This window comes from Solanum pennellii, chromosome 1 (genome assembly GCF_001406875.1).
Source record: "Solanum pennellii chromosome 1, SPENNV200".
Lineage (NCBI taxonomy): Eukaryota > Viridiplantae > Streptophyta > Magnoliopsida > Solanales > Solanaceae > Solanum > Solanum pennellii.
The window spans coordinates 96138865-96163923 of record NC_028637.1 but is presented as its reverse complement, the minus strand read 5'-3'; the positions used below and the strand labels follow the sequence as shown (position 1 = coordinate 96163923).

Sequence of the window (25059 nt, the reverse complement as noted above, 5' to 3'; positions counted from 1 at the left end):
TACCACATCTTTAGAGACAACAAGAGAATTGAGTATTTAAACTGATAAGAATATGATTGTATGTCTTTGAATAAGTAGTATGTGTGCCACATAATCTGAGTATGAATAGGACCATCATATGCAAAATGATACCATCAATACTATATATAATGCACTAAGCATCAGACCATGTAATGTCATAATCACCTTCAGGTATACCCAAGGCTTCCCACACTGCTTTAGAGGCATCAACAATGTTATTGGGGCATGGAGGCTGATAATCGTGCTCGTCATCACATCCCATGGTAGAGTCACACTCATCGACAACTTTAGCCTTCACACTTCTGCCATTAGCACTTACTGTGATATAGTTAAGGCACCTATCTCCTCCACTGTACCATCCAGTTGAAAGGGCAACAACTGGAGTGTCATCAGAGTGGTATTGGTTGTCACATTCCGATGGTCCACCACCATCTCCACCCTTTTGGAAGCTATTTAAGGTTAAAACAGCTTTGGTATTACCGGTCACAGGATGTGTAAGTAGTGTACAACTTGCCTTGTTTGCAGCAGTCTGAATCATTTTCAGGGTTACATTGTCCTGGAGGTGGCTTTATGCCTCTGATTTTTCCACTCGGCTGACAACCTTGTTATCTTGCAGCTAAGCAGTAAGTAAGAAAGGCAAAAACCAGCAACACCAAAAGTGATTTTCCCAAGCTAGAGTTCTTCATGATTTTTGTTACTGGTTTCTTTTCTGGTTTTTGTTTTAAAATGTTGGTTATGTGGAGACTGGGATGATTTAACTAGTTTATATAGTGTTTTGATCAGACAAAATGCCAATATTCTGCTCAAGGCATGAAAAAATTTCTTATAATTAAGTATATAGTTATTGAGTTTACCAGTCAAATGATCTAGTGGAGAAGTTAACTATTTTATTTCTATTAGTTTTACTTATTTGTACTATAGTAACTTAAGATATATGTGATTAAAACTGCTTATCTCTCCTTGACAGACACAGCCTGGTTTTTATACAAATTGGAGTTTTCAGTTTCAGCAACTTTACCTTCACGGCTACACCAAAGGGACAAGAATTTGATAGGCTAAATTATTGTCCTTGAGTTCTCCAGTTGCTGAAACTAATTCTGTATTTTTTCTGCACAACATATAGTTTCATCTGGTCGCTATGCAGTCCAGTGCCAGTACCACTACCGAGCTTGACTTCATACGCCTCGCGGCAATGTGGAGTCAAAAGAATCTAACTGAAACTTGAATGATAAGAATCTTGTATGATCAAACACAAAGTTGACATCAGATGTTATTGAACACCAAGTACAGAAAAAAGATATTATATATATCGACTGGATTTTATGCACTTTGTACAAAATAAACAGTACACATCTGATATACACACACAGATAGTTCTCAGCATCTTTGCCTAATTCATTTTACATTCCATGAACCATGGCAAATCTGCAAAATGTGCTAAGAATGCAAATAACTTGCTGCACAACATACAGAAACAAATCAAACTTTTGAACATTTCTTTGGTTTCCTGGTCTTATTTATCAGGTCCCCGAGCTTTGTTCCAACTCCTTGACAAATGACAATATGACAAAATTTTCCTTGAGGACAATGATTGAAATCGGATTTCAGAAAATATCACAGAAAACTTTCAACATAACACCAGCAACCTATAGCATACTATCAGGCTGAGCTGGAAGTCGGCGAAAGAAATTCAGGGGTGCAGATGGCAATTTGTGGCGGAACCTGGGATGCCTCATTGCATAAAAGCCAAACAGGCCAGCAAACAACTGAAAAGGTGTAGAATACAACACAATGGCGGCAAGCAGGCAGAATATAATGAATAGTACAGTGGCACGTGGGTCTCGCCAACTAAGCAATGCCTGGATTCGCTCACCTTGTGTCGCCACATCTCCTACTACTGTCTGAATTCGACCAGCTAAACTTCTAAGACGGTCATACCGCATCCTAACAAGATCTGAACTCCGTGATGTAGGAAAAGTGTCGAATTCCTCATCAAGCTCATCAGGATGTGTTAAATCAGCATGTGATATTCTTGTGTTCATATGAGGAGGGTACCTTGGCCGGTACTGATAGTTCCAAAGACCTATTAGACACATATACAGAAACACTGTGGGGAGGATTAATTCTGGGAAACAGACAAGCATAAGGAAGAGAACATGTACTAATGATGTCGTGATAGGATTCTTCCACATGCATACATCTCCGAACCATTTCCCAACAGAGAATAATCCACTAAAGACAGACATTAGTCTGAAAAAGTTTGCTTTGCTGCGTCTCATGCTCCAGAGGTGTGCATCTGCGTCACTCATGTATTCAACCACTTCTTTTCTGAGAGGAGGTTCTGCACGGCTTAGCCTTGCAGCCACAATATTTACAGCTTGATATCGCAGCATATCTTGCTGTGTTACAGACAATGGCTTCACATAATGCATTTTTGGTAATAGCGGTCTAGAGTAGAGAAACATCATGTTGACCATTGATGCACATGAAAATCGTATGGCGAGATGCAATTCTCCCATCTTCTTCACACCCGAGGGATGAAGGATGAGCAATGGATAAGAATGTGTGTATACTCTACCAGTTTCAAGTGTTGAGACCCGAATACGAACCTTCCCAATTCTCATGTCTCTTTTGCCATTTGAACCTTTTTCTTCAAGCTGTCCATTGTCAAACACCCCAACTGTCAGAACGGTTGCTGGGTCATAGACTTCCCAAGTGTATTGCTCATTAAACTTCGGATTTAAGCTGTCGATAACCGTCCTGGTCCGCACCCACTTATGACCATACTTCGCCACACAATAGGTATCTGTTGTACCCCTTCCATCTCTTGTTTTTGATGGGTGTAGTCCATCAACATTCAGGATACCTAATTCCAATATACCAATTGATGGCTTCCACAGCTGCTTTGCCGTAGGTCGAAGATCACTACTATAATGAGTTGACTCATCAAGTACATGGTATCCTCCATCAAGTGTTACACGAAGATGGATCCTACTGGAAAACTTTTCTTTCTTCTTTGGCTCTTCAATCTCAGCTGAACCTGGTTCTTGGAGGTTGTACCATCTTGATCGAACAAATCGATCATCCGCACGCTTTTCAACAGTGGATAATGGTATAATGACCACTCCCAGGGCCTCATCTTTGTTGGAAGCAACATGATCTTCAACTGAAAGTATCAGATGTTCTTCAAACGGCTCAGCAGCAACGAACATCAGATCCTCATTCCACATAGCATTCATAGTTTGAGATCTAATTGGTTTAGTCCTCAGCAACTGGCTACCAATCCGAACCTTCACAAAGACATCAGGAATACGATTTTTCTCTGACACAACTAAGTCTTGTGCTTCAATAACATTGACACGAACATACCACAGCCTAGGAGAATGGTACACTTTTCCGCGGATTTGGGTGGACGGCACTGACATATCTATTGGACTAGCTACATCTGTATGGAAAGCATCAGGAAATGCTTCGTCAGCTTGTGTACCAATCCACACAGCAAGCATCAGTTCCCCCTTCTTTTTCTCCCCTTTCTTGTTTTCCAGGCGATACCACTCTGGAGCCAATGGACTATCTGGAGCAACTCGGGTTGGAACATCATGCAGATCAACTCGAACAATCCCAACAAAGTCATCTTTCAACATATCCTTATCCTTAACCACAACATCCAAAACAGAAGACTGCATTCTTTCTTTGGAAAAAGCAAATACTGTATTCCATTCTGGACTTTGATTTTTCTCGAAGTGTTGTGTGACTCCTTTGTAGTTCCCAACTCTTACTTCAACATAAGGGTCAAGACTTCCTGTGATATCTTTAGAAGGCAAATCCTGTGCTTTTACAACTCTTACAAACAGGAATTGCATAGGCTCAACAAGGTCATATGTGCTGGATTTTCTGCCACCTCGAACAACTCGACCCCCTACTACACGCCCTCCTCCAAGGACAGGGCTTGTCTCTTTCAATGAATATTCAGCTGGCTGTGAAGATGAACCTGAGTACATCCGCACTACTTTCGGCCCCTGGGAGGTAGATTTCATCTGATCAGGCCCAAATCTTATCGGTTGACTGGATTCTGCAAAGGAAGAATAAGGCTCTTGTTGCTGGTGCTTCACGTTTGGCAGGTGGTGGAATGTGCGTCTAGTCCCTTTTTTACCATTAGCGACTGGTTCAGAGATGAAATCCGGAACTCGTTGCGTAGGTTCATCATTTAGGCTTGAAAGGGAACCAATATGTGATGAAGAATCTGTTGCAGGAAATGAGTTTGATACCCTAACAGATGGATCATCAGTTATAAATACTTTCAGGCCAAGCTCTCCCCTAGCACGTGAGAAAACACCAGCCTTTTCCAAAGGGTAATGCAAAACAACAGCATCAGAGTATGGAACAAAGGATGATCCATTGATCTTGACCTTCCCAAGAGATGATTTAGATTGGCTTGATTTGTTATTGTTGAAAACTAGAGCTTCAAGTGTGAGGCTGGACAAGTCATTAGGATCAGAAACGTTGAAATAGAAAGTCTCATTCCAAGCAGGGTCCAGATCTTTTTCTTTGATTGTGGTGCGGAATTTTTGGCCATCAAAGTGAAGCTCTACAAAGGGACTAGATGAACCTTGGCCATCTTTAGACAAAAGATTGTGCGCACCAACAACTTCAACCCCAAGCTTGAGGTTACTCATGGCGTATGATTGGTATAGTTCTGAGTCAATTCAATAGGACAGATTCAGCAAATCCGGCAAGCAGGTGAAAACTGCAAAACAACATTAATGTCATCATAAAGGAATATTCTCACAGTGGACACTACATATCCAACTTCGAAAAACTACTACATAAATACTGCCATTCAGTCGCAAAATGAAGACGCAAATGGAGCATAGCCCAAATCATTAATGCTTTTTCTTAGAAGAAAGCACCTGACATTACTTTTAGGCACTTGTATCAGAGATAACATCAGGGAAAATCCAGATCATTTTAAAAAAGTTCCCCTTTTACCAAATAACATGAATAAACAAAGATAAACCACTGTGAATCACATAGTTTTCTTGAGGATGTTAGACCAATCAACGGAACATGAGATAGAGAGAAAAGACACTCTTTATCGCAAATCAATTCAAGATTCTGTAGTAATACTAAAAAACAGTAATAATACAAGTGTTCGGAGAAACGAGAGATGATTGGCATCTTAACAACAGGAAAAGCCTTCAAGCTTTACCTTTTATTAGACACATGTGTAAAAACACAACAAGCTAAAAGGAGTCAAGAAGTTCACCTTTTGTAATTTTCATCTTTTTTCTAAACGTTCAAAAGTAATATAGACAAAAAAGCAATTAAGAGTCAAAGCAAGAAAATCAAAAATCTAACATCTTTGAAGGAGAAAATTAGACAGAAGAATCTTTGATAATATAGAATAAACTTAAAAAGTATCAAAAGACACCTTTTTTTTCCCTGAAAATGTCACTGAATATTCTTGAAGTACTCTTACGAAGAGACAAAGGCGAACTCAAGATTGAGAAACAAAAAGAATCTGAATTATGCAGAATCTTTGACATATACTAATCTTAAAAGGAGGCTTTTGGCCATGAAATTTTTTTCACTTTTTTCCGGATTCAACTTGAAAGTTGAACTACATAATTTTAAAGAATTTGAAAAACAACACAAAGGTGTTTCACAAAACTACTGATTTTTTTCTGAAGAATAAAAAAACACCCACAAGCATAAATTAAAAATAATAACTCAATTTACATATAAAAAGAAAATTAAAAAGTAGACAGCTAAGCTGATACCCTTTTTGTATAACGAAACACTAATCGATACAAACTCACAAAAAAGTTGAACAGAAAACCCAAAAGCAACAACACCATAATCCATATGATTTTTCACTGATTTCAACAATATAATCTTTATCAAGAAGAAAAGATACAGTAGTATGACAAATATATTAGAAAGCACAAACAAGTCAAAACCCACAAAAAAAAAATTATAAATCAAAATATTAGATAGTAAAACATCCTAGCAGAATAATACTTAACAGGAAAACAAAAGGAAGAATCTTTTTTGAAAAAAAAAATTACCTTTCTCCTTCTCAACTGAATCTTCTTTTGAAATGGGTTCTCAAAATCTTTGGTTTTCAGCTTAAAAAAAGACCCTTTTATTTATATGATGGAAAAAAAGAAGGAAGAGATGAAGAAAATGAAGGGAATGGTTGAAGATGATACAAGGAAAGAGAGGAAAAAAGAGACAAAGATTATGTATATTTCAGAGTCGTGGAAAATGAGACACTAATAAATGTATTAAATTTTATTTTAAAAACTTTTATGTCTGAATTTATTACTGTTCTTTTTAGGAAAAAGGTCCCTTGTCGTCGTACAAACGGCTCACATATATTTCTGCCGCTATAAAATAACTTATATATGTCTTTTATTTAATGAAACTTAAAAAATTAATTTTAAATTTATATTTATTACTTTTAATTTTTTTCATACATAAATTATTTTTTGACTTCTTTTCTTATAATTATTTGAGTATCTTATTCTTATTTTATTTTTTCTTTCATTCCTTAGTTTAAAGAAAAAAAATGAAAATATTTTTTGTGTGTGTATTGTAATTTAATTTTGTATTCGAAGAAAAAATTTGGTCATCTACAATAAGTTTTACAAGAATATTAGTGAAACATAATTAAATTTGATTATTAAAATAATAATTATAAATTAGTCATTAAAACAAAAAAAGTCAAAAAAAAATATGTTTGTCGAGAATTATATTAATCATATGAGATTATATTTTTTAGAAAAAAATAATAAAAATTTAGATTAAAATTATTCATTTCCGTTAGAGAAAAAGGATATATGTGAGTCAATTGTTTACAAATACGGATATATATGAGTTCACTTTCATAACAAAAGGTATATAAGCTATAAATAATAAAGTTGAGGAGTATATCAATCCCTTTTCTCTTCTTTTTAATCATTTATCATAAAATATAAAGATATTTTTAACATATTTAAAATTAAATGAAATAGATCAATCAAATTGAGTGTATTAGGAAGAAAATTAAAAAATATTAGTGTAGCTGTCAGCATGCAGCAAAATAAGAAAAATGGTAATAAATAATAGAAGTACAAAAGGCCTTTAAGCAAAAGGACAAGTATGTAAAAGGTGATGAAGCAGTATGAATGGTCCACCATTTACAATAATATAATAATAACTTATTTAGTCATTATTACCAACTTTTTTTTTCTTTATTCTTTTTTTGTTTAATTATACTAACTACCTATCTATTATGACTCATGATTTGTGGATAACTCCCCATATTTTAATATTGAACACTTACACCTTCTTTAGAGGACTGTTACTCGTATAGATCGAATTAGTATGATTGTGTTGTTATTTTAATATTTTTTTTATTTTTTTTTATTTATTATTTAATATTATATTTTATTTTTTATTCTTTTTTTTTATAGTAGCTATAATTTATAGTCTAATTTTAAAATTAAACTATGTAATATATATGAAAAAGATTTAGCAAGATTTGAACTCACAAACGTTTAAAAGTTTGGCTCTTTCAAGGCATCTTAAACCACTAGGTTGCAACACCTTGTTGTGTTAAAGATATGTACATTAAGTTATTTGATCACTTTATGTATAATTTTATTTATATCCGTGGTATAATTTATATCGATAATGTCCAATTTATAAAAAAATTATATAGCTACGCGCGTAAATACATTAAAACAAATAATAAATATCTCTCATATTAGGAAAATTCTTTACTTTACATGGTTACACCTCAATTAATGTTATTCCTACTTTTCTAAAAAGTATTGACACATTTTATACAAATAAAATTTCATCTAGTTAGGTATATTTAATTTAAAGCGGAAGACTAAATAAAAACTGAAGTCTTAAACTAAGAAAGATAAATAATAATAATAATAATAATAATAATAATAATAATAATAAAAAGAAGATAAAACATTATATAGTTAAATAAAAACGTATTTAAGGGGCAAGAAATTATTGCTAGTAGTTACCAATTAGTACTATATCTTATTAAGTATTTTTTGTTCATTTCTTCTTTGGAGTTTCAAACAATAAATGTCCAAAAACAGTTTTTTTTTAAAAAAAAAAAGAATCAATGCATGAACATGTTTTATTAATAAAAGTTCTAATTTTTCTTTAATAATTATATTTCAATAATATATTTACTTTCGGATACACATCTTCTAAGGGGGTGTAACTTGTAAGTAAATAATTTTCATTGTACAGAATGTATGCGCTTGAATTTAAAATACCAAAAAAAATATTTATGACATACTTATTTTGATAAAATAAGGTGTGCGGCTAATCAGTAAAGTTTGAAGTCAAATTTTTTATTGTTAGAAAAATGCTAAAAATTTATGTTTTTTGAAAAAAAAAATATGGGAGTAGAAAATTATTTATTGGAAGATCAAGATATCCGTGTTGTATATACATATATATCAATATATTTCTTGTATTTATTTATTTTTGTGATGAGTTCTTCGTATGCAGTCATTTAGTTTGTGAAATGATTTTTAAATTTATATTTTTAATTATATTTAAATTATTATATTAATATTATATCAATATATTTTTTATTCATCAATGTAAAATATTGATTGAACATTTAAATATGTACATTTTAATTCAATAAAATAAAATTTTTATAATAAGGTATTTAAAATAATTTTAGAAGTACATTAATACTTGTTATTTTTCGTAATTTGTCTCTCATAAACATTTTTTAAGAAATTAGTCGAACATAATTTATTTATGAAAACATTTTTTTAAATAAATTAATCAAATGCTAATTATTTAAAAAAAAACATTTTTTAAACCATTTTTAGCACCGTGTCAAACATGCTCTAAGTCATATTATCATATTAAATTATATGAGTGTTTAATATAATCATTTCTTTTTTCTTTTTTTTTTACGTCAACGCGGTTAGAACGAAAATGGACAATTTTTTTCCTAGTAAAACACCGACCACTAGATATCAAATCAAACAAGTACTTACTTATTGAGATTTGAGTGTTTATCTTAATTAAATCATATTGTTATTAAATCAATAATAAATTGAGATAAATTCTAGTAATAATCCTTCTCAACCATACTAATCCATGATTACCTTCAAACTCAATATCATATCACCTCCTGAATTTATTTTATTAATAATTTTCTATCCTTTTTGGGTCTACGTGGCACTATCTTGTGGGTCTAACGCTGATTGATTTTTTTTTTAAGTTAGTGTCACGTAGGTCGCAAGGGATAGAAAAATACTTATAAAATAAGTTGAGTGGGGTAATAGGACCTTAGCATAGTATAATTGAGTCTATGAGATTTCGGGCATAGATTGAGGGGGTACTTGTGTATTTTCCCAAATAATCGATTCAAGGGTATAATAAATAAAAAGTTTTTTTTTTATATAATTTTAATCCATCACAAAATACAATGAACCAAACACTTCATAAAAATAAATCTTGCATTATTGATTTTTGCATTACAAATTTCTGTATCGCTAATTTTTGCATTATTAATCCTTGTATCAAATGATGTATGTAGTATCATTTGAGATAAGGTTTACCAAACTTTTTTTTAACACATACAAATTTCAAGGGATTATTAATTCTATTTATTCTTTAAAAATAAGGATGATTAGACAAATTTTATTATGAAAAGCATGGCAAATTAAGCAGTTCACTTACCCCATTTTTAATAATCCTGCGGGTGGACTTGATTTAATGTCTTAAATAAATAAAAGCATTGATTTTGACCGACGGGCCTGCCAAGGAATTCTCTATATATATATATATATATATATTAGTCGATCTTATTTATTTTATTTTATATTAATAATAACAAATTTTAAATATATTTATTATTTTTACTAGGTAATTTATTTATAATCACACAAATATATATAATTTATTTTAAAAAATAAATTTTCTTAATTTTTCTTTTTTGATATTTTATATCAAATTAAATAAATCATATAAATAAAAAAGGAGAGTACTTATTAATTTGAAGAAGGAAATACCAACAGAGTAGTCTTTTTACGGACAAGGGCCTAAAATACCCTTGAAGTATTGAAAATGGTACAAAATTACCCTTCATCCATCTATTGGCTCCAAAATACCCTTGTCATCCACCTTTATGTTAAAAATTGATCACTTTTTTAATTGTTTTAAAATTAAACTCTTTAAATATTTTTTAAAATACATGGCGTTCAATTATTGATTATAATTATAATTTATTAATATAATTTATAAATCAACCCACTACCCACTCATTACTAACTAAACCTCACCCAATTAATAATCCAATTATAATATCAAAATCGTCATAAACACTACTAAAACACGATGAAATTGTAGATTTCTAAAAATGACATTCAAAATTATTCGAGTCCGAATCGTAGCCCCAATTAAATTTAGGTTGAGCCGCTTATTTAGGATGACACTTTCTTTTAAAATATAATTAGAAATTTATGATTAAAGGTAAAGAAGTAATACATCTCGAATTGATTCATGCACTTTTTTAAAATATAATTTTATAAATATTTATGATTTGTTTTAAAACTTTAATATATTATTTAAAAAAAAGTTACATATGAAGTAACATCACATACTCGAGATGTAAGAATAATTAAGATGAACATAGTCAGACTTTTAAGTTTATTGGTGATTTTTATTTATCCACTTGAATGTATGATAATTTACTTCTATAATTTTTAAAAACACTCAATTGGCAGTAGCTTTCATTAATAATGTGACGGGTTCATTAATTTGGAAGTATTTAATTATTAATGGGGTGGGTAGTGGATTGATTTATAAATTATACTAATAAGTTAAATTATAACATATATTGAGCGCCACGTATTTTAAAAATATTTAAATAGTTTAAATATAAAATCGTTAAATAAGTGGTCAATTTTGAACCAAAAGGTGGATGACAAGGGTATTTTGGACCCAATAGGTGGGTGGGAAGGATATTTTGGAGCCAGTAGGTGGATGGAGGGTAATTTTGTACCATTTTCAATACTTTGAGGGTATTTTAGGTATTTTTCCGGTCTTTTTATTGTTCATAGTAGTGGTTTGGTTTTGATGGTTTTTTATATTTTCACCAACTAATTGTGGTTTTTTATGAATAAGATTTAAGAACAATAAATAAATAAATATTCAGAGGGGATTACAAATTTTTATATTAATCTCAATCTTTTTTTAAAAAAATGGTGATAATTGGATACACAATAATATATTTAGATATTTTAAGATACATTTGTTATAAATTTTAAGAGTAGATTTTGAAATGTCAAATATCTGCTTAATACACACTTATAGCGTGACTAATATTTTATAATTATATTATTATTTATCTTTTATAATTTTCCGAATACCAATTCAAAATCAGCTTTATCTTCAATAACTTCATTTCATCGTTTATTCTTCTCTTATAATGGTAATGATATTTTCTAATTTATATTTATCGAAATTAAATTTAAGAAGCTTTTAATCATATTTATAATAGCAACTAATTTTCGTATTGCAATACAATTAATTCGCTTCAGGAAATTTGATGGTAGGGCCACCTTCAAATAATAAAAAGTCATACTACTAGTTATTTCCTTGGACCTTCGTCCTAATTTACATGATACAAAATTTAGAAAATAAATAAAATTGTTATATTTATTAAGTTATTCTTATTAAAATCACTTTAGTATTAATTATTTATTTATTTTTTAATTAATAAAATAAAATAATAAACTCAAAATGTCAATCGAATTTTTTTAATAAATACGTCAATTTGAAATGAAGATAAATTTTGGATTCGAACTCGAATAATTTTGGATGTCATTTTCAGGAATATATAATTTCATTTTCAGGAATATATAATTTCATTGGAATTTAGTAGTGTTTATGACGATTTTTATATTATAGTTGGATTATTACTTGGGTGGGGTTTAGTTAGTAATGAGTGAGTAGTGGGTTGATTTATAAATTATATTAATAAATTAAATTATAACCAAAAGCTGAACGCCAAGTATTTTAAAAAGTATTTAAAGAATTTAATTTTAAAACAATTAAAGAAGTGGTCAATTTTGAACACAGGTGGATGACAAGGGTATTTTGGACCCAATAGCTGGATGAAAAGGGCATTTTGAAGCCAATAGGTGAATGAAGGGTATTTTGTATCATTTTCAATACTTTAAAGGTATTTTAGGCCCTTTTCCGTTTTTAAAATAGTATTACATTTAAATAAAAATCACGAATATTAGATATTTAATTAATGAAATTATATTTAAAATAATATGTTAATTGAAAAGTAATAAAAAAATAAAATAATAAAAAAGTGAAATAAAGAATATGAATAGTAGTTCCCTCTCTATAAATAGAGAATGGAGAGTAAAATAGAAGTGGGTTTGAAAATGATGTAAGCCTTTTACGACAAAACCATTATTCCAAATATATTAATAGTCTAAAATTCTAAATTATGTAGCAGGTTCAATAATTTCCATTGGCGTAAAATGATGCAATATGAAAAGAGTAAAAATAAAATAATTTTATACATACTACTGAATATTCTTAACATAAGTTTATATCGTAAATGTGACATTGTTTTTAGAATTTCTGGCTCCACGACTATGAGTATATTATTTGTTAATCCAAAATTATAGGATGAATATAAGAAATAACAAACACTTGTGTTATTGTCCTAGAAGAGCTCTCAGCCCTTTGAACATTTCTACATTTGCTTTTTTTCCCCAAATCAAAACATCTATCTCCATACAGATCTACTTCTCTCTTTTTATCTTAAGTTTGCTTCCCTTTTTTTTCATTTGTTTTTGAAGCTTCATTGTTCGCCACTTATCCAAAATGGTATGTTTTGCAATGTATATTTGCACAATTTTATATGTATCTCTTGTTGTTGTTTTAATAATTTTATGCAATTCTTTTTGTAACAGAAATGATATGATCACTATTATCATTTTTTATTTAGAGATAAAATCAATACTGAAAGGAGCAGTCTGATGTACTAAGCTCAGATCTGTGACCTTGTGGTCGGTCACATGACATCAACTTTAACAATTATGTCAAAAGCTCCCCCTTCAGATAAATCCAATATTATGATCAAATACTGAATGTGGTGATTTCATGTTGCATCTTGTGGCAGATTTAGGAAGGCTCAAGTGTTACGTGACACTGCTTTGTCGAAATTTTTTTTTAGGATATATAATGTAAGGTGACATTGCTAAAACCAAAGTTGCATGTACCTGAATTGGTTTGACTCTGGAATTCCTTAGTTTGTGTGTTCAAATCTATAAAGCTAACAAAAAATTCTGCGCACACCACTGGTTGAGACTTATGATACAATCCCATGAGATGAAACAATAATCTTTCACAGACAAACAAAAACATATGAGACTTACTATATTGCTTGAAAGGGAATAGTATGATCAAATTATTTTTATAAATTGTGATCAGAAAAGTAGGGGAGGTTAGCTGCTATGTGTCCTGTTACATTTTATAGCGTAAACTATGCAAGATACGAATTTTACAATCTATTTCAAAAAGTGTATGCCTAATGTTTGTCTCAAAACTCCGTTGAACGAATAATGTGGAAATTGAAGTGTATATGGTTAGACTAATGAAGGTTAAATCTGTGTTTGGTTGGATGTGTGTGCATGTAAACTGTTGGATGTATTAGGCGAATTCGGCATCAGGGATAGCAGTGAGTGATGAGTGCAAGCTGAAATTCATGGAGTTGAAAGCAAAAAGGAACCATAGATACATAGTGTTCAAGATTGATGGTCAGCAAGTTGTTGTTGAGAAGGTTGGTGGACAGGCAGAAACTCATGATGATCTTGCTAATAGCTTGCCTCCCAATGAATGCCGCTATGCTGTTTTTGACTATGATTTCACTACTAATGAAAATGTCCAGAAGAGCAAGATCTTCTTCATTGCTTGGTACCCCTACTCGACTATTATTCTTTTTCGATAATACTAATGGTTTTCAAATTTTTGATGTGATTTGACATATTATTGAGGATGTAGGTCACCAGAAACAGCAAGGGTAAGAAGTAAGATGTTGTATGCAAGCTCGAAAGACAGATTCAGGAGGGAATTCGATGGTGTTCAGGTTGAGTTGCAGGCTACTGATCCAAGTGAAATGAGCTTGGATACCTTCATTTGCAGAGCTCTCTGAATTGTGTCTACACTGTTGGGGCCTTTTATCAACTCACTAGTTAAAAAAAAACATATGTTATAGGCCCTTTTTCTTGATGGGGTTTGAGTAATTTTTGTTCATTTACGCTTTCTTGTCAAAGACGTTTGTTTAAGATTTTTGTTTGTACACTATAGATATGATCATGTGTGACAATGTCATGTAATCCTAATTTCTAATTATATTCAGTTCAATTTTTGTTCATGTTTTTTTCTTTCCTTTTCCGTGTTGTTTTTGGCTTCTGCAAACTCTTAAATATTTGTTATTCTGTAAAAGAAAAATCGAAAACAAGTTTCCTCTAGATTGGTTAAGGCATAAAGCTTCACATTGATCCTGTTTTGGAAGTTCTAAAGTAGCTGAGATCAGAAAATCAAAAGTTATTTTATTCAAGAAACTAACGCTTGTATTGCTCTCCCACAACCCCGTTTTCACGAGCTAATCAAGATTCATTTCACTAAACCAAGTGCAGGTTATGTAAAGTTGATATTAATCACAAGAAAGTTTTGTTCTTCTTTAATTATGTAAATAATATCGGAAACCAGGGTGGAGACTGTTTAGTGTGAATCATTTTGAATATTCAACTCAACGTTTTATCTGATTTGTATTACAGAAGGACACATAACATTTATATAAAGATCAAGACTCAAAACATATAACTGTTATCTCAAAATTAAAGCTAGATAATTAATTTGAGGAGATAAGCTTAATCTTATAACTTGGATTAGGTACAAATGTGTGATGTACTTGATGAGTGCTGGTGCAGTAACAGATGTTTCTCCAGCGTTTGCCAATTTCTTATTGAATTAGGGGATACTTCATAGCAGGATTAGTATAGTTGCAGATACTTTAATCGAACTTTAATTGCACAATATCTATGTAACAAATGAACATTTTTCTATATAGATTGCCGATAAAGAACAAAGATTTTCTGCCATACATATCTTGAGGATAGCTGATTTACAGTGCTTCTTCAGAAGTATATTCTTTTCTATATGGGAAGGAAGATAGCTTAAGCAAAAACTATGTCCTTTGTGTGGAAAGTTTCAAATACTTTGAGCTGCTTCCCATAGTTCAACTTGTTTTGTGAGATTCTGTTTTCTATCGATAAAATTTTGGAGATCTGCAGGACTCCAGGAAGGGGGCATGGTGCATGGTTCTGAAGATGAAACATTATTAATCCTGGAATGTACCCTAAACTTCTTTCTTATTCCTTTCGTTGAGCAAATCAATGTATCAGAGCATACTTCAACAGCATCTTTAGGTATAGTGGGCTTATATTTCAAAAGCTTGGAGTATTCAGTTAAAAGATGAAACATGTAGTCGTAAATGTACTTCATTTGTAGCTCCTCATGTACAAATTTGCTGCCTGTTTTTCCTATTTCTTGTGCCTGTTGGAAGTCGGTGCACTTGAACGTTAGATTATCAACAAATGATTGTAATACAAGATTGGTAAAGAATGTCACCTTTTTTGCATTCTTATTGCCCCAGTCTACTGCAAACTTGATGGATTTGCATTTGTCTTTCTCATTTATTGGCCAATAATGGACTGTTGGCAGCAAACTCCTTGTGTAGAAATCATAGTAGTGAGGATTTATGAGCAGAGCCACAGAATCACAGGCTAAAATGTACTTTTGACTTACTGACCATGCTAGCCCTTCAACATAAATCTTATATCTGTTTCATCATGTCAAAATTAGTCCAACAGAAATGAGTTGAGAACAATTCAAAACCTCGAAGATAACGAAAGATTCAGAAAAAAACAGTCTTTCTGAGAGATTGCCAGCTTACCTATGAGTGCATTGAGCGGCCAAATCTGAGGTTTTATAGCCTTGTTTGCGTTCGAGAGCCCATTGCTGAATAAAAGATCATTATCAACTTATCAAACATAGCATAGTATGAAATAATGTTCGACTTTTCAGCATCGTGAACCTAAACTTGCAAGGTTCAGCCTGTTGAAATGAAATGCACAGAGTTAACACTTACCAAGCCATAAATTCGAGCATTCCAGTCCTGCTTCCCAGAGACGTTACACTTCATAAGGTCACGTCTAGCTTCGCCTAACACTGCATTCCCTTTCCAATAAGCATAAGGCTCCCTTTCTGTCCACTTAATCATCTCATTACTCTGCTGCAAATCTTTTTCCAACTTATCCCATGGCCTTATGGAGAGTTCAGGCCTGCACAAGTACCAAAAAACAAAACCATTTCTTATACAATTCAACACATACTAATTCAAAAACAAAAACTTGAAATAGATATAAGTATATGTTGTTTACCAACCCCAAAAGGACCAATCAGGGAAAACAATATCAAAACTCGATCGATTTCCACAGTAATGAAACAATGGTGGTGGAACTGATTCCTTTGATTTTCCATAATCACTTCTTTGTGTTACTGGTTGATCACCACACTCGAAAACTAAATCTAAATCAGGTAACATGCCTGGATAAAAACTAAGAAGCTGCAATATCCCCCACAATGTAACTATATCCCTTTTTTGAAAAGTTGCTTTATACTTCTCAAAATACACTCTTCCATTTACTACAACTACTCTAAAATGAGCTACTTCTCGTGCTTTTTCTACCATTTTACGCGTTATCCCTGTCTCTTTCCATGGCCTTAAATCTTCATGAATCCATCTAAAATACTCAGGACACGACTCAGATGATGACATGAACTTAGGCTTCATTGGTGAAACTCGCGGACATTTTATAGAGCAAGAAACTTCAGGGAAAATATTAACTTTATTACTCTTTTCCAAGGATCCTGTTTCCACAGACTGAAAAAGAATTTAAAAAACAAAAAAAAAAAACACTGTTAATTTCACTATCACTGAATTTTATCCACTATAACAGTGTCACGTTATACACGTTCGAGTTATGATGATACTTACTATATTCATCCATTGAATTGTCAGAGCTAAAATGGATAAAAGAATTATACAGAATCCAATAGTTGTTTTAATTGAAGAAGTGATGTGCTGCCTGGTAAACATTCCTAATTGTTTGGGATGTAAAAAGATAAATTTTTTAAATAATAGTATTTTAGCTTTATATGAATTCTTCATATTCATATATTCAAGCAAGATCAAAAGTATATATATATGTGATATATCAATCCTTAAATGTTTATATTTAGTAAACAAAATGATTGTGTTTTTCTTTCTTCTATATATCTACATGCCCTCTTCTTGCACAAACTTTATTAATGGTTGAGAAATTTTAGCATTTTGTTCCCATGTGGGGTGAATCTTGATTTCTTCAAATTAAATATGAGGTATATAATTGTTTGCTCCATTAAAAGAGCAACATTTGGTGGAAAAGAATAATAAGGATTCTCTTATTTAATTGTGTTGCTTCGAATTTCTTAGAAATATTGGAGATTTTTTTATTTTATTTTATTTAAAAAAATTTAGTAATCACGTAAACGTATAGTCTAAAGAAACACGTAGAGGTGGCAAACGGGCAATGATTTTTAGTGACAATTTATTAATGATAATATCTTAATCGTCACTAAATATGTATCTTCAGTCACTACATCAGAAATGATCTTTAGTGGCAATTAGTTAACGATAATAACTCAATTGCCACTAAATATGTATCTTTAGCGTTCAATCAACATTTTTTGTATATGTTCCTAAAGTCTTTAGTGATATTGAATCTAATGACACTTAACTAATGATGGTAAATGCTTTAACACTCTTTATTAATGTGTCTATTTATTGCCACTAATTAAATGTTATTTTTGTTGTAGTGGGTGACGGTTAACATTCTTTGTAAATGTAAACATTGAATCTAGTGGCAATAATTAACTAATGCTTGTAAAAATTTTAACACTCTTGCTTAATATGCATATTTATTGTCAATAAAACTATTTTTATTATAATGAGTTAAATATGAACATATAAAAAACGAATCAAATGAAAATGAACAAAATATCCGAATCGACCAATATTTGAAAATGTAACACACACATAGCTTGTATGTATATAGAGAGAGAGCTACTAACTAAACTCTACTTGGAAGTCTATAATTTATTAAGATGAGAAATAGGTTGAAGAAGATCTACATAACAAATCATCAATACATTAAGTTAATATTTTTCCTAAAATACAAGTACAACATAACTAACATATATTATGTATTTATAAGTTGCATATATAATTAAAAAGGTCCCTAAGCTATAACAATTGCTTGTTGTTTTGGTTACTCCAAAACTCATTTTCCCATGCCTCCACTTGTTGTGTGGCTTTTATCTTTTGTTCAACAAATGATTTGATTTCTTGAGGTTCATAAGGTGGAGGAAGTGTACATGGATTTGTATAACTAGGAGATTTCTCTAACCCTTCTTCCATGAATTTTCTCCATATACCTTGTGAAGTACATGCCAATGATTCTGAACATATTTCAACTGCCTCTAATGGAACTTTTGGTTCAAATTTTTGTAACTTTGCATATTCATTTAACAAATGGAATATGTAATCAAATACATATTCCATCTTCATATCTTCATGAATGAAATCACTTCCTGCCTTTCCAATTTCCTCTGCCTGAAATCATAATAATATTTAAAAAATTGTTAAAAAGAAAATGAGTCATTCACTCAATGAACTTAAGTCTTATCGATGCCTGGTGAACAAAAATGTATGATACAGACACTCTATCATATCATATATTATTATAAGTAGGAAGCTCTAAAGTGAAAAGTTGAATTACTATTTTGCCCTTCAACTAAATTAAAACTTTTATAATTTTTTTCTATATAAATTTAATCTTCTTATTCTCATTTCAAAATCTTGACCTTTCAAATTTCTCACACAATTTTTAAAAAATAAAAATGAGTAATTATTCCTTAAAGACAAGAAATTAAATGAGATTCATGTATCTTTTAAGTTAAATTTTATCTCTATTTTTTTTATATTTATTTTAATAGTATTTGACCTTTCAATTTTTCATGTGTCTTTTCATGTCTCCGTAATTTTGTTCTATAAATTTAACTTTTCAAAGAAAAACTTTTATTTATTTTCCCACAAGAAAGTAGGAACTCTAAAATTTATTTCACTCATATAATTTTCTTTCTTTCGTCTTCCAATAACTTCTTTTTTTATTCTTCATTTATATTTTAATATATAAAATTTCTCTTTTATTGTTGGTCACACATAGTTTAATCTTCTCAATGATATTTATTCTGAGCAATCTTTTTACATTCATTAATTACTCTATAGAGCGTATCATAAGTTGAGTTTTTTCAATTATTTCATGTGCCTTCGTTGGTTAGATTTCTCCTCCAAAAAGAGTCTACTTCAGGTAAATCTATTTCAATATAATTGATTTAGCTACAAAAATTGACCAACACTTTTTGTATTATTGCTAATCTAGCAGCATATTCACTTCTTTTAGTATAATATCTATTTATGAAAAGTTTTTGTTGTAATAAAACTCAAATTCAGATATAAGTTGATATGTGCATGCATTTGCATCTTTGAACTTTGAAATGTAAACATGAACTATGTTTAGAGCACATAGGTTCATAGTTGACTGTGTGTTCGTGTAGTTTAAAATGGTATGAAATACACGTGCGTTGCACGTGTTCGAGAACTAGTTCTAATACAAACATAATTAGTAGTTGCTTGTTCTACGGCCTGAACATGTGACCTAGGTCACTCGGAAACATTGTAACTCTATTGTTGCTGCAAGGCTCCCCTTCAAGTCTTATCGACTGACGATATACATGTATTTAATAATGTAACATATAGAAGTGAGTATACCTTGTGAGTGTGATTGTTGCCCCATTGAACAGCAAAGTTGAGGGAACCACATTTATTATTTTCTCTAATGGGCCAATAATGTTTTTGAGGAATCATTCCTCTCATGAAAAAATCATGGTAACGAGGTTTTATGTACAATGTTGGTGAATCACAAGCCAAAATGTATTTTTCACTTACTGACCATGCCCATCCTTCCACATATATTTTATATCTGCAATCAACCCACAACAAATATTTCAATTATAACAATATACACCCCAACAAAATTAAAAGCTATTTTTTTTATAAAAAAAAACATGTTTTTTTTTTGTTTTAATTAAAGGAGACTATAAAATAGAAATATGGCAATACCTATGGGTGCATTGATTTGCAAGATCTGATTCCTTGAAACCCTTTTTGGATTGATCATTCCAGTCCTGAACGGTTAATTATGAGGTGGAAAATCGAACCCTTATCAATAAGATGAAAATGTATGTAGATAACTAGTTAAACTATATTTAAGATTTCAGTATTATACGTTATGAATCAAAAGTAATTAGATTGATTTAGGATAGACCACCATCTATTATTTTATTTTTCATATAAAAAAAAAAGAAAGAGTAAGATGGATTGAATCAACAAATGAGTCATTGTCCAATTCGTAGAAAATTGGTTCATAGTTGAAAGTAGCGTCAAGATAGACAAAATAATGGGTAAGTCCAAATACACTAGTTGTTTTCTAAATTTACTTAATTAGAAAAAATTAATAATTTAAAATATTTTTCTTTATTATAGCTTTCTATAACATATCTAAGTAACAAAAAAAGAATTTTCATTTAAATTTTTTGACAAGATTTCTTATGATCTCTTTAGAATTTAAATCCGGACCAGATTAACACAACTTTTAAATAAAACATGTTCAGATGCTTTGAGTTGATAAATAATGATTCATCCAAATTCGATATTAGATAAATTATTTTCAGAGACTAACTTTTACGATACTAGTTATGATGCAAATTTTGAGAAGTCAAATTGAGAGTACAAACCTGGATATATAAGAGAGTATTAAAGTTTTGTTTGTCAGTAATATTACACTTGATGAGATCTTTTCTAATTGGTGTAACATGTGGATTTCCCTTCCAATAAGCAAAGGGTACCCTATCCTTCCATTTTGTTCTTTTGTTACCTTCTTTTATCTCCTTAATCACACTTCTCCATGGCCTTATATTTGTCTCAGCCCTACAAAAATAATTAACCATAAATAATCATGTCCTAATGAGTCAACAATTTCTAATCAGAGCCTCAATAGTCAACGTTTAATTAGTGGTGCTATATGAGTTTTATATTTATAATTAATTTTGCCAGCAAAGTTAGGACAATGGAAAACAAAATATTTATGACACATGATCAATATCATAAATAATTATTCTCTTCGTTTAAAAAAGAATGACTTCATTTCCTTTTTAGTGTGTTTCAAATTCTTTGTTAGGTAAAACTTTAACTTTAACTTTTCATGTGACATATTTAAGTTCACGAGATTAAAAGACATTCTGGTACATTTTTCATAACTTTAATTTAGAATTACAAAATCAAAGAATCTTCTCTTTTTTTTCTTAAACTTCGTTTCAAGTCAAACTAGGTCTTTTTTTTTAAACGGAAGGAGTTGTACTTTGGAAGACTCAAACAAAAATTCAATCGTTTACGTCAAACACACTACAATGTTTTGTCTTATTTCTCTAGCAAGACCAAAAAAACACAATTTCATAAAATCTGCGTATTTTATTTTTTTAAAAAAAGGAAAAAAAAATTCTAAATTATGTGTAAAAGGTGCATTGTATTAAAATCTTAAAAGACAGATAAAAATAACGAACTTCAGAATAGTTAAAGATAAAAGAAAGATAGTAATTAATTACCAGCCCCAGAACGACCAATCCGGGAAGACAATATCCAAACTATGCCAATCTGAACAATATCGGAACAACGGTGGTGGGCCGGAGTTAGGTTTCCGGTAGTCTTTCGATCGGACGACCGGCCGGTCATCGGTATCAAACATGATCTCCAAATTAGGTAATTTTCCAGGGTACCACCTTAGTAGTTGTACAATTCCATACATAGTGTACAAATGTCTAGTTTGAATAAATTTCTTTGTGTTATATTTTTCAACATAAGTTTTTCCATCTAATATAATTAACCTAAAATGTGCATTTCTTTTCCCTTTCTCCAACATTTCTCTAGTAATTCCTGTCTCTTTCCATGGTTTTAAATCTTCATGAATCCATCTAAAATACTCAGGACATGTTGAGTTATTAGGGTTTAAGGGTTTATGAGAAGTAGGGTAATTTATTGGACATTTATTGGTTTGATTCCATGCATTACAATCCAAAGGGAATTCAAGAATTTGAGGTTTGATTGTTGGGGTTGCTAATTTTTTGTAGAAATGATTAGTGTATTTTGCCTGCACAAATTTAAAAAAATAATAATTAAATAAACTCATTGAAAATTTTAAATACGATAATTACGATCCTAAACACTTCGATTGGTCAACTAGTTTAACAAAATGTATATGATGTGTATATTTCAGTCATGTTTTCGATTGGTCAACTAGTTTAACAAAATGTATATGAGGTGTATATTTCAGTCATGTTGATAAACTAGTTGAATGAACTCTACACTACATGTCTATAATTAAGAATGTAACTTAAAAGAAGCACAAAAAGGCAGAAATAAAAAGAATTATCATGCATTTATTTCCATAAACAAAAAAAAAAGGTTGCTTAATTCATTCTCTATTTTGTCAAAGGATATAGTCAATGAGTTTGAATTTATGAGTTCACAATTTTAGAAAAAAGATAATTGAATTCTTGATAAATTATTTATTTGAGCTAGAGTTAATGAATTTTATCGAACTTATTATAGACGGACTTGCATCAAACTTTTTATGTATATCAAAGGTAATCAATTATTAAGTCCTTTCTCCAAAATTTAATATATTTTTAAAATAGAAAAAAAAAAAAAACTCCCACTGACCCTATTTAATTGTTCAAATTTCCTCTTTTAGCTATTTCTATTTACTTGTCCATTTTGACAAATTAAGAAAGGACAAAAAGAATTTCTATTATACACTCATTTAAACTTCTTGAAAATTTTCAAGTTTTAATTCATCCTTTTTGAGACCATAATTAACAAGGGTAAAGTTTTAACTTCACTATGCTAATTATTGTTATCTTAATATGTATGTCATTTCTAAAATGGACAAGTAAATAGAGACAGAGAGAGTATGAGGTAGGTTCAATATCAAACTCATTAACTTAACTAAAAGGTAGCTATTAAGTTGCTTACATGTCTTTTATCTCAATTTATTTCAAATGCATTAAAATGACATTTAAGGTAATAAAAGGAGAGAGTACTAAACAAAACAAAAGTGAAGGTACGTGCAAGCTGATTCAAAAGATATTTACGAAAAAAAAAGAAGTAAAAACATATACGAAAAGGAGAATGGAAACTTACGTGATCAAACCATCCCGCGAAAAATAAGAGAGAAACCACGAGCAGAAAGAAGAATATAGTCAACGATTTCGTTAATTTTGTTGTAGTTTTCTTCTTGAAATATTTCCATTTTGGTGAATTGTTATGAAATGCTGGCCTTAGCCAGAATTCATTCTTTTCTTTCATGATTTTTGCCACAACTTATATATATATTTGCAATGCACTTAATAATATAATATAAGTGTTTTTAATTTGGGTGATTTTTTATATTTTTTTTTGGAGGTTTAGAAGAGAAGAGGTGTAGGTTTTCTTCACAAGAGAAGTGAATCAGTATGTATTAATATATAGTAAGTAAGTTACCAAAATTAATGGCTTTTGTTTGAAGGAATATTCATCAAGCTAAGAGAAATTATAATAATAATAATAATTAATGACAGAATAAAGTATTAGTCCTCACATGTGTTATGGGGTTACTTAATTTTGTGATAAGTTGAAACTGACAATATTATATGGATGTTGGATAATTAAGCTTGGATTTTATTAAAGTGTCGAAAGAAGACAATAAGGCAAACACATTATTTAGCACCCACAAATTTATTTATGCTAATTTCCTTGCAATTGTATGTAACCAATTAGAGTCGAAGTCAGAATTTTAATTTTATGGGTTCTAAATTTTATATGATATAAATAAGGAAAAAAGCACAAATATAGCCTTAAACTATCGTAAATGATATGCAAATACCCTCCGTCATATTTCTAGGACAATGATGCCCCTGCGGTCTAAAAACTAGAGCATATATACCATTTATACCAACGAACATACGTGTGTCATAATTTTATCCACAGATTTAACATTTAATGAATATTGTATCGACGGATAGCCTACATTACATGCAATAGTACCTGAATTACTACTGGAAAAATATATAAAACATCATTGGGCCATGCGGGCTCGCCATAATAATTATGACCCATACCTTAGCCAATTTAGCTCTTAATTCATGATCATTCAAGTCAGGTTTTTTTGTTATTGTGATAGGTGAATTCTTATAGATCCATCCCCCGAGGGAACTGGACATGATAATTTTTAATCATCCAGCTCGAGCAAGAATAAAAAGAACCAAATGAATCACGTGTTCCTAATTAGTTTTTCGTAAGAATGAAGGACATATATGCGCTCTAGTTTTTTTACGACAGGGGCATCAATATCTCAAAAATATGACAAAAGGATATCTGCATACCATTTACGATAGCTTGAGGTATATTTATTCTTTTTCCCAATTAATAACTAGATTCTGGATTTGATATTTTATATATACTTAATAAATTTACACAAATATATTATTTAAGCAAAATCTACTTAACTATTAGGTTCGTCTTTTAATTTAAAAAGAAAATTCCACGCCAAACTTTAAAGAAAATATGTGCTTGCTAGGGCCTAGCTAATAGAGTAATTAAGAAAAGTCTTGATTGTGAAGTGAAGTATACGTCCAACTCTGACTGAGTCCAATTTTTGGCAATAGACCTACTTATTATTCTAAAGGGAAAATTAAATGTATTTAATTGCCACT

At 30.7% G+C, this 25059-nt stretch overlaps 4 protein-coding genes and 1 pseudogene across 4 annotated transcripts; 1 reads left to right on the top strand and 4 right to left on the bottom strand.

Annotated features, from left to right (window-relative positions):
• Positions 1-35: 35 nt before the first annotated feature.
• Positions 36-1178, bottom strand: LOC107025228 (annotated as a pseudogene).
• Positions 1179-1297: 119 nt separating this feature from the next.
• On the bottom strand, positions 1298-6310 carry LOC107005414 (FT-interacting protein 7-like). Its single transcript, XM_015204006.2, has 2 exons — positions 6090-6310; positions 1298-4768 (listed from the first exon to the last, which is right to left on the bottom strand). The coding sequence occupies exon 2, from the start codon at positions 4695-4697 to the stop codon at positions 1668-1670; it is 3030 nt and encodes a 1009-aa protein (XP_015059492.1). The 5' UTR covers positions 4698-4768; positions 6090-6310; the 3' UTR covers positions 1298-1667.
• Positions 6311-12797: 6487 nt separating this feature from the next.
• On the top strand, positions 12798-14461 carry LOC107029613 (actin-depolymerizing factor 12). Its single transcript, XM_015231048.2, has 3 exons — positions 12798-12912; positions 13742-14001; positions 14089-14461. Exons 1-3 carry the CDS (start codon positions 12910-12912, stop codon positions 14237-14239), a joined length of 414 nt encoding a protein of 137 aa, XP_015086534.1. The 5' UTR covers positions 12798-12909; the 3' UTR covers positions 14240-14461.
• Positions 14462-15170: 709 nt separating this feature from the next.
• Positions 15171-17398, bottom strand: LOC107025219 (O-glucosyltransferase rumi-like). The gene is made up of 6 exons (XM_015226026.2): positions 17150-17398; positions 16533-17035; positions 16241-16433; positions 16046-16110; positions 15721-15931; positions 15171-15645 (listed from the first exon to the last, which is right to left on the bottom strand). The coding sequence occupies exons 1-6, from the start codon at positions 17327-17329 to the stop codon at positions 15301-15303; spliced, it is 1497 nt and encodes a 498-aa protein (XP_015081512.2). The 5' UTR covers positions 17330-17398; the 3' UTR covers positions 15171-15300.
• An 873-nt stretch (positions 17399-18271) lies between these two features.
• Positions 18272-23731, bottom strand: LOC107028992 (O-glucosyltransferase rumi-like). The gene is made up of 6 exons (XM_015230265.2): positions 23510-23731; positions 21916-22457; positions 21049-21241; positions 20375-20439; positions 20024-20234; positions 18272-18805 (listed from the first exon to the last, which is right to left on the bottom strand). Exons 1-6 carry the CDS (start codon positions 23672-23674, stop codon positions 18437-18439), a joined length of 1545 nt encoding a protein of 514 aa, XP_015085751.1. The 5' UTR covers positions 23675-23731; the 3' UTR covers positions 18272-18436.
• Positions 23732-25059: the final 1328 nt, after the last annotated feature.

What these genes read in the sequence shown, in the direction of transcription:
- LOC107005414 (XM_015204006.2), bottom strand. Translation starts at nt 4,697, where the DNA reads ATGAGTAACCTCAAGCTTGGGGTTGAAGTTGTTGGTGCGCACAATCTT.
- LOC107029613 (XM_015231048.2), top strand. An exon ending in AAGATCTTCTTCATTGCTTG is followed by an intron (nt 14,002 to 14,088) that starts GTACCCCTACTC and finishes TTGAGGATGTAG; the next exon opens with GTCACCAGAAACAGCAAGGG.
- LOC107025219 (XM_015226026.2), bottom strand. Translation starts at nt 17,329, where the DNA reads ATGAATATGAAGAATTCATATAAAGCTAAAATACTATTATTTAAAAAA. An exon ending in GATTGGTCCTTTTGGGGTTG is followed by an intron (nt 16,434 to 16,532) that starts GTAAACAACATA and finishes GTACTTGTGCAG; the next exon opens with GCCTGAACTCTCCATAAGGC. An exon ending in GCAATAAGAATGCAAAAAAG is followed by an intron (nt 15,646 to 15,720) that starts GTGACATTCTTT and finishes GACTTCCAACAG; the next exon opens with GCACAAGAAATAGGAAAAAC.
- LOC107028992 (XM_015230265.2), bottom strand. Translation starts at nt 23,674, where the DNA reads ATGAAAGAAAAGAATGAATTCTGGCTAAGGCCAGCATTTCATAACAAT. An exon ending in ATACTCTCTTATATATCCAG is followed by an intron (nt 20,440 to 21,048) that starts GTTTGTACTCTC and finishes TTAACCGTTCAG; the next exon opens with GACTGGAATGATCAATCCAA. An exon ending in GCAAATCAATGCACCCATAG is followed by an intron (nt 20,235 to 20,374) that starts GTATTGCCATAT and finishes GGTTGATTGCAG; the next exon opens with ATATAAAATATATGTGGAAG.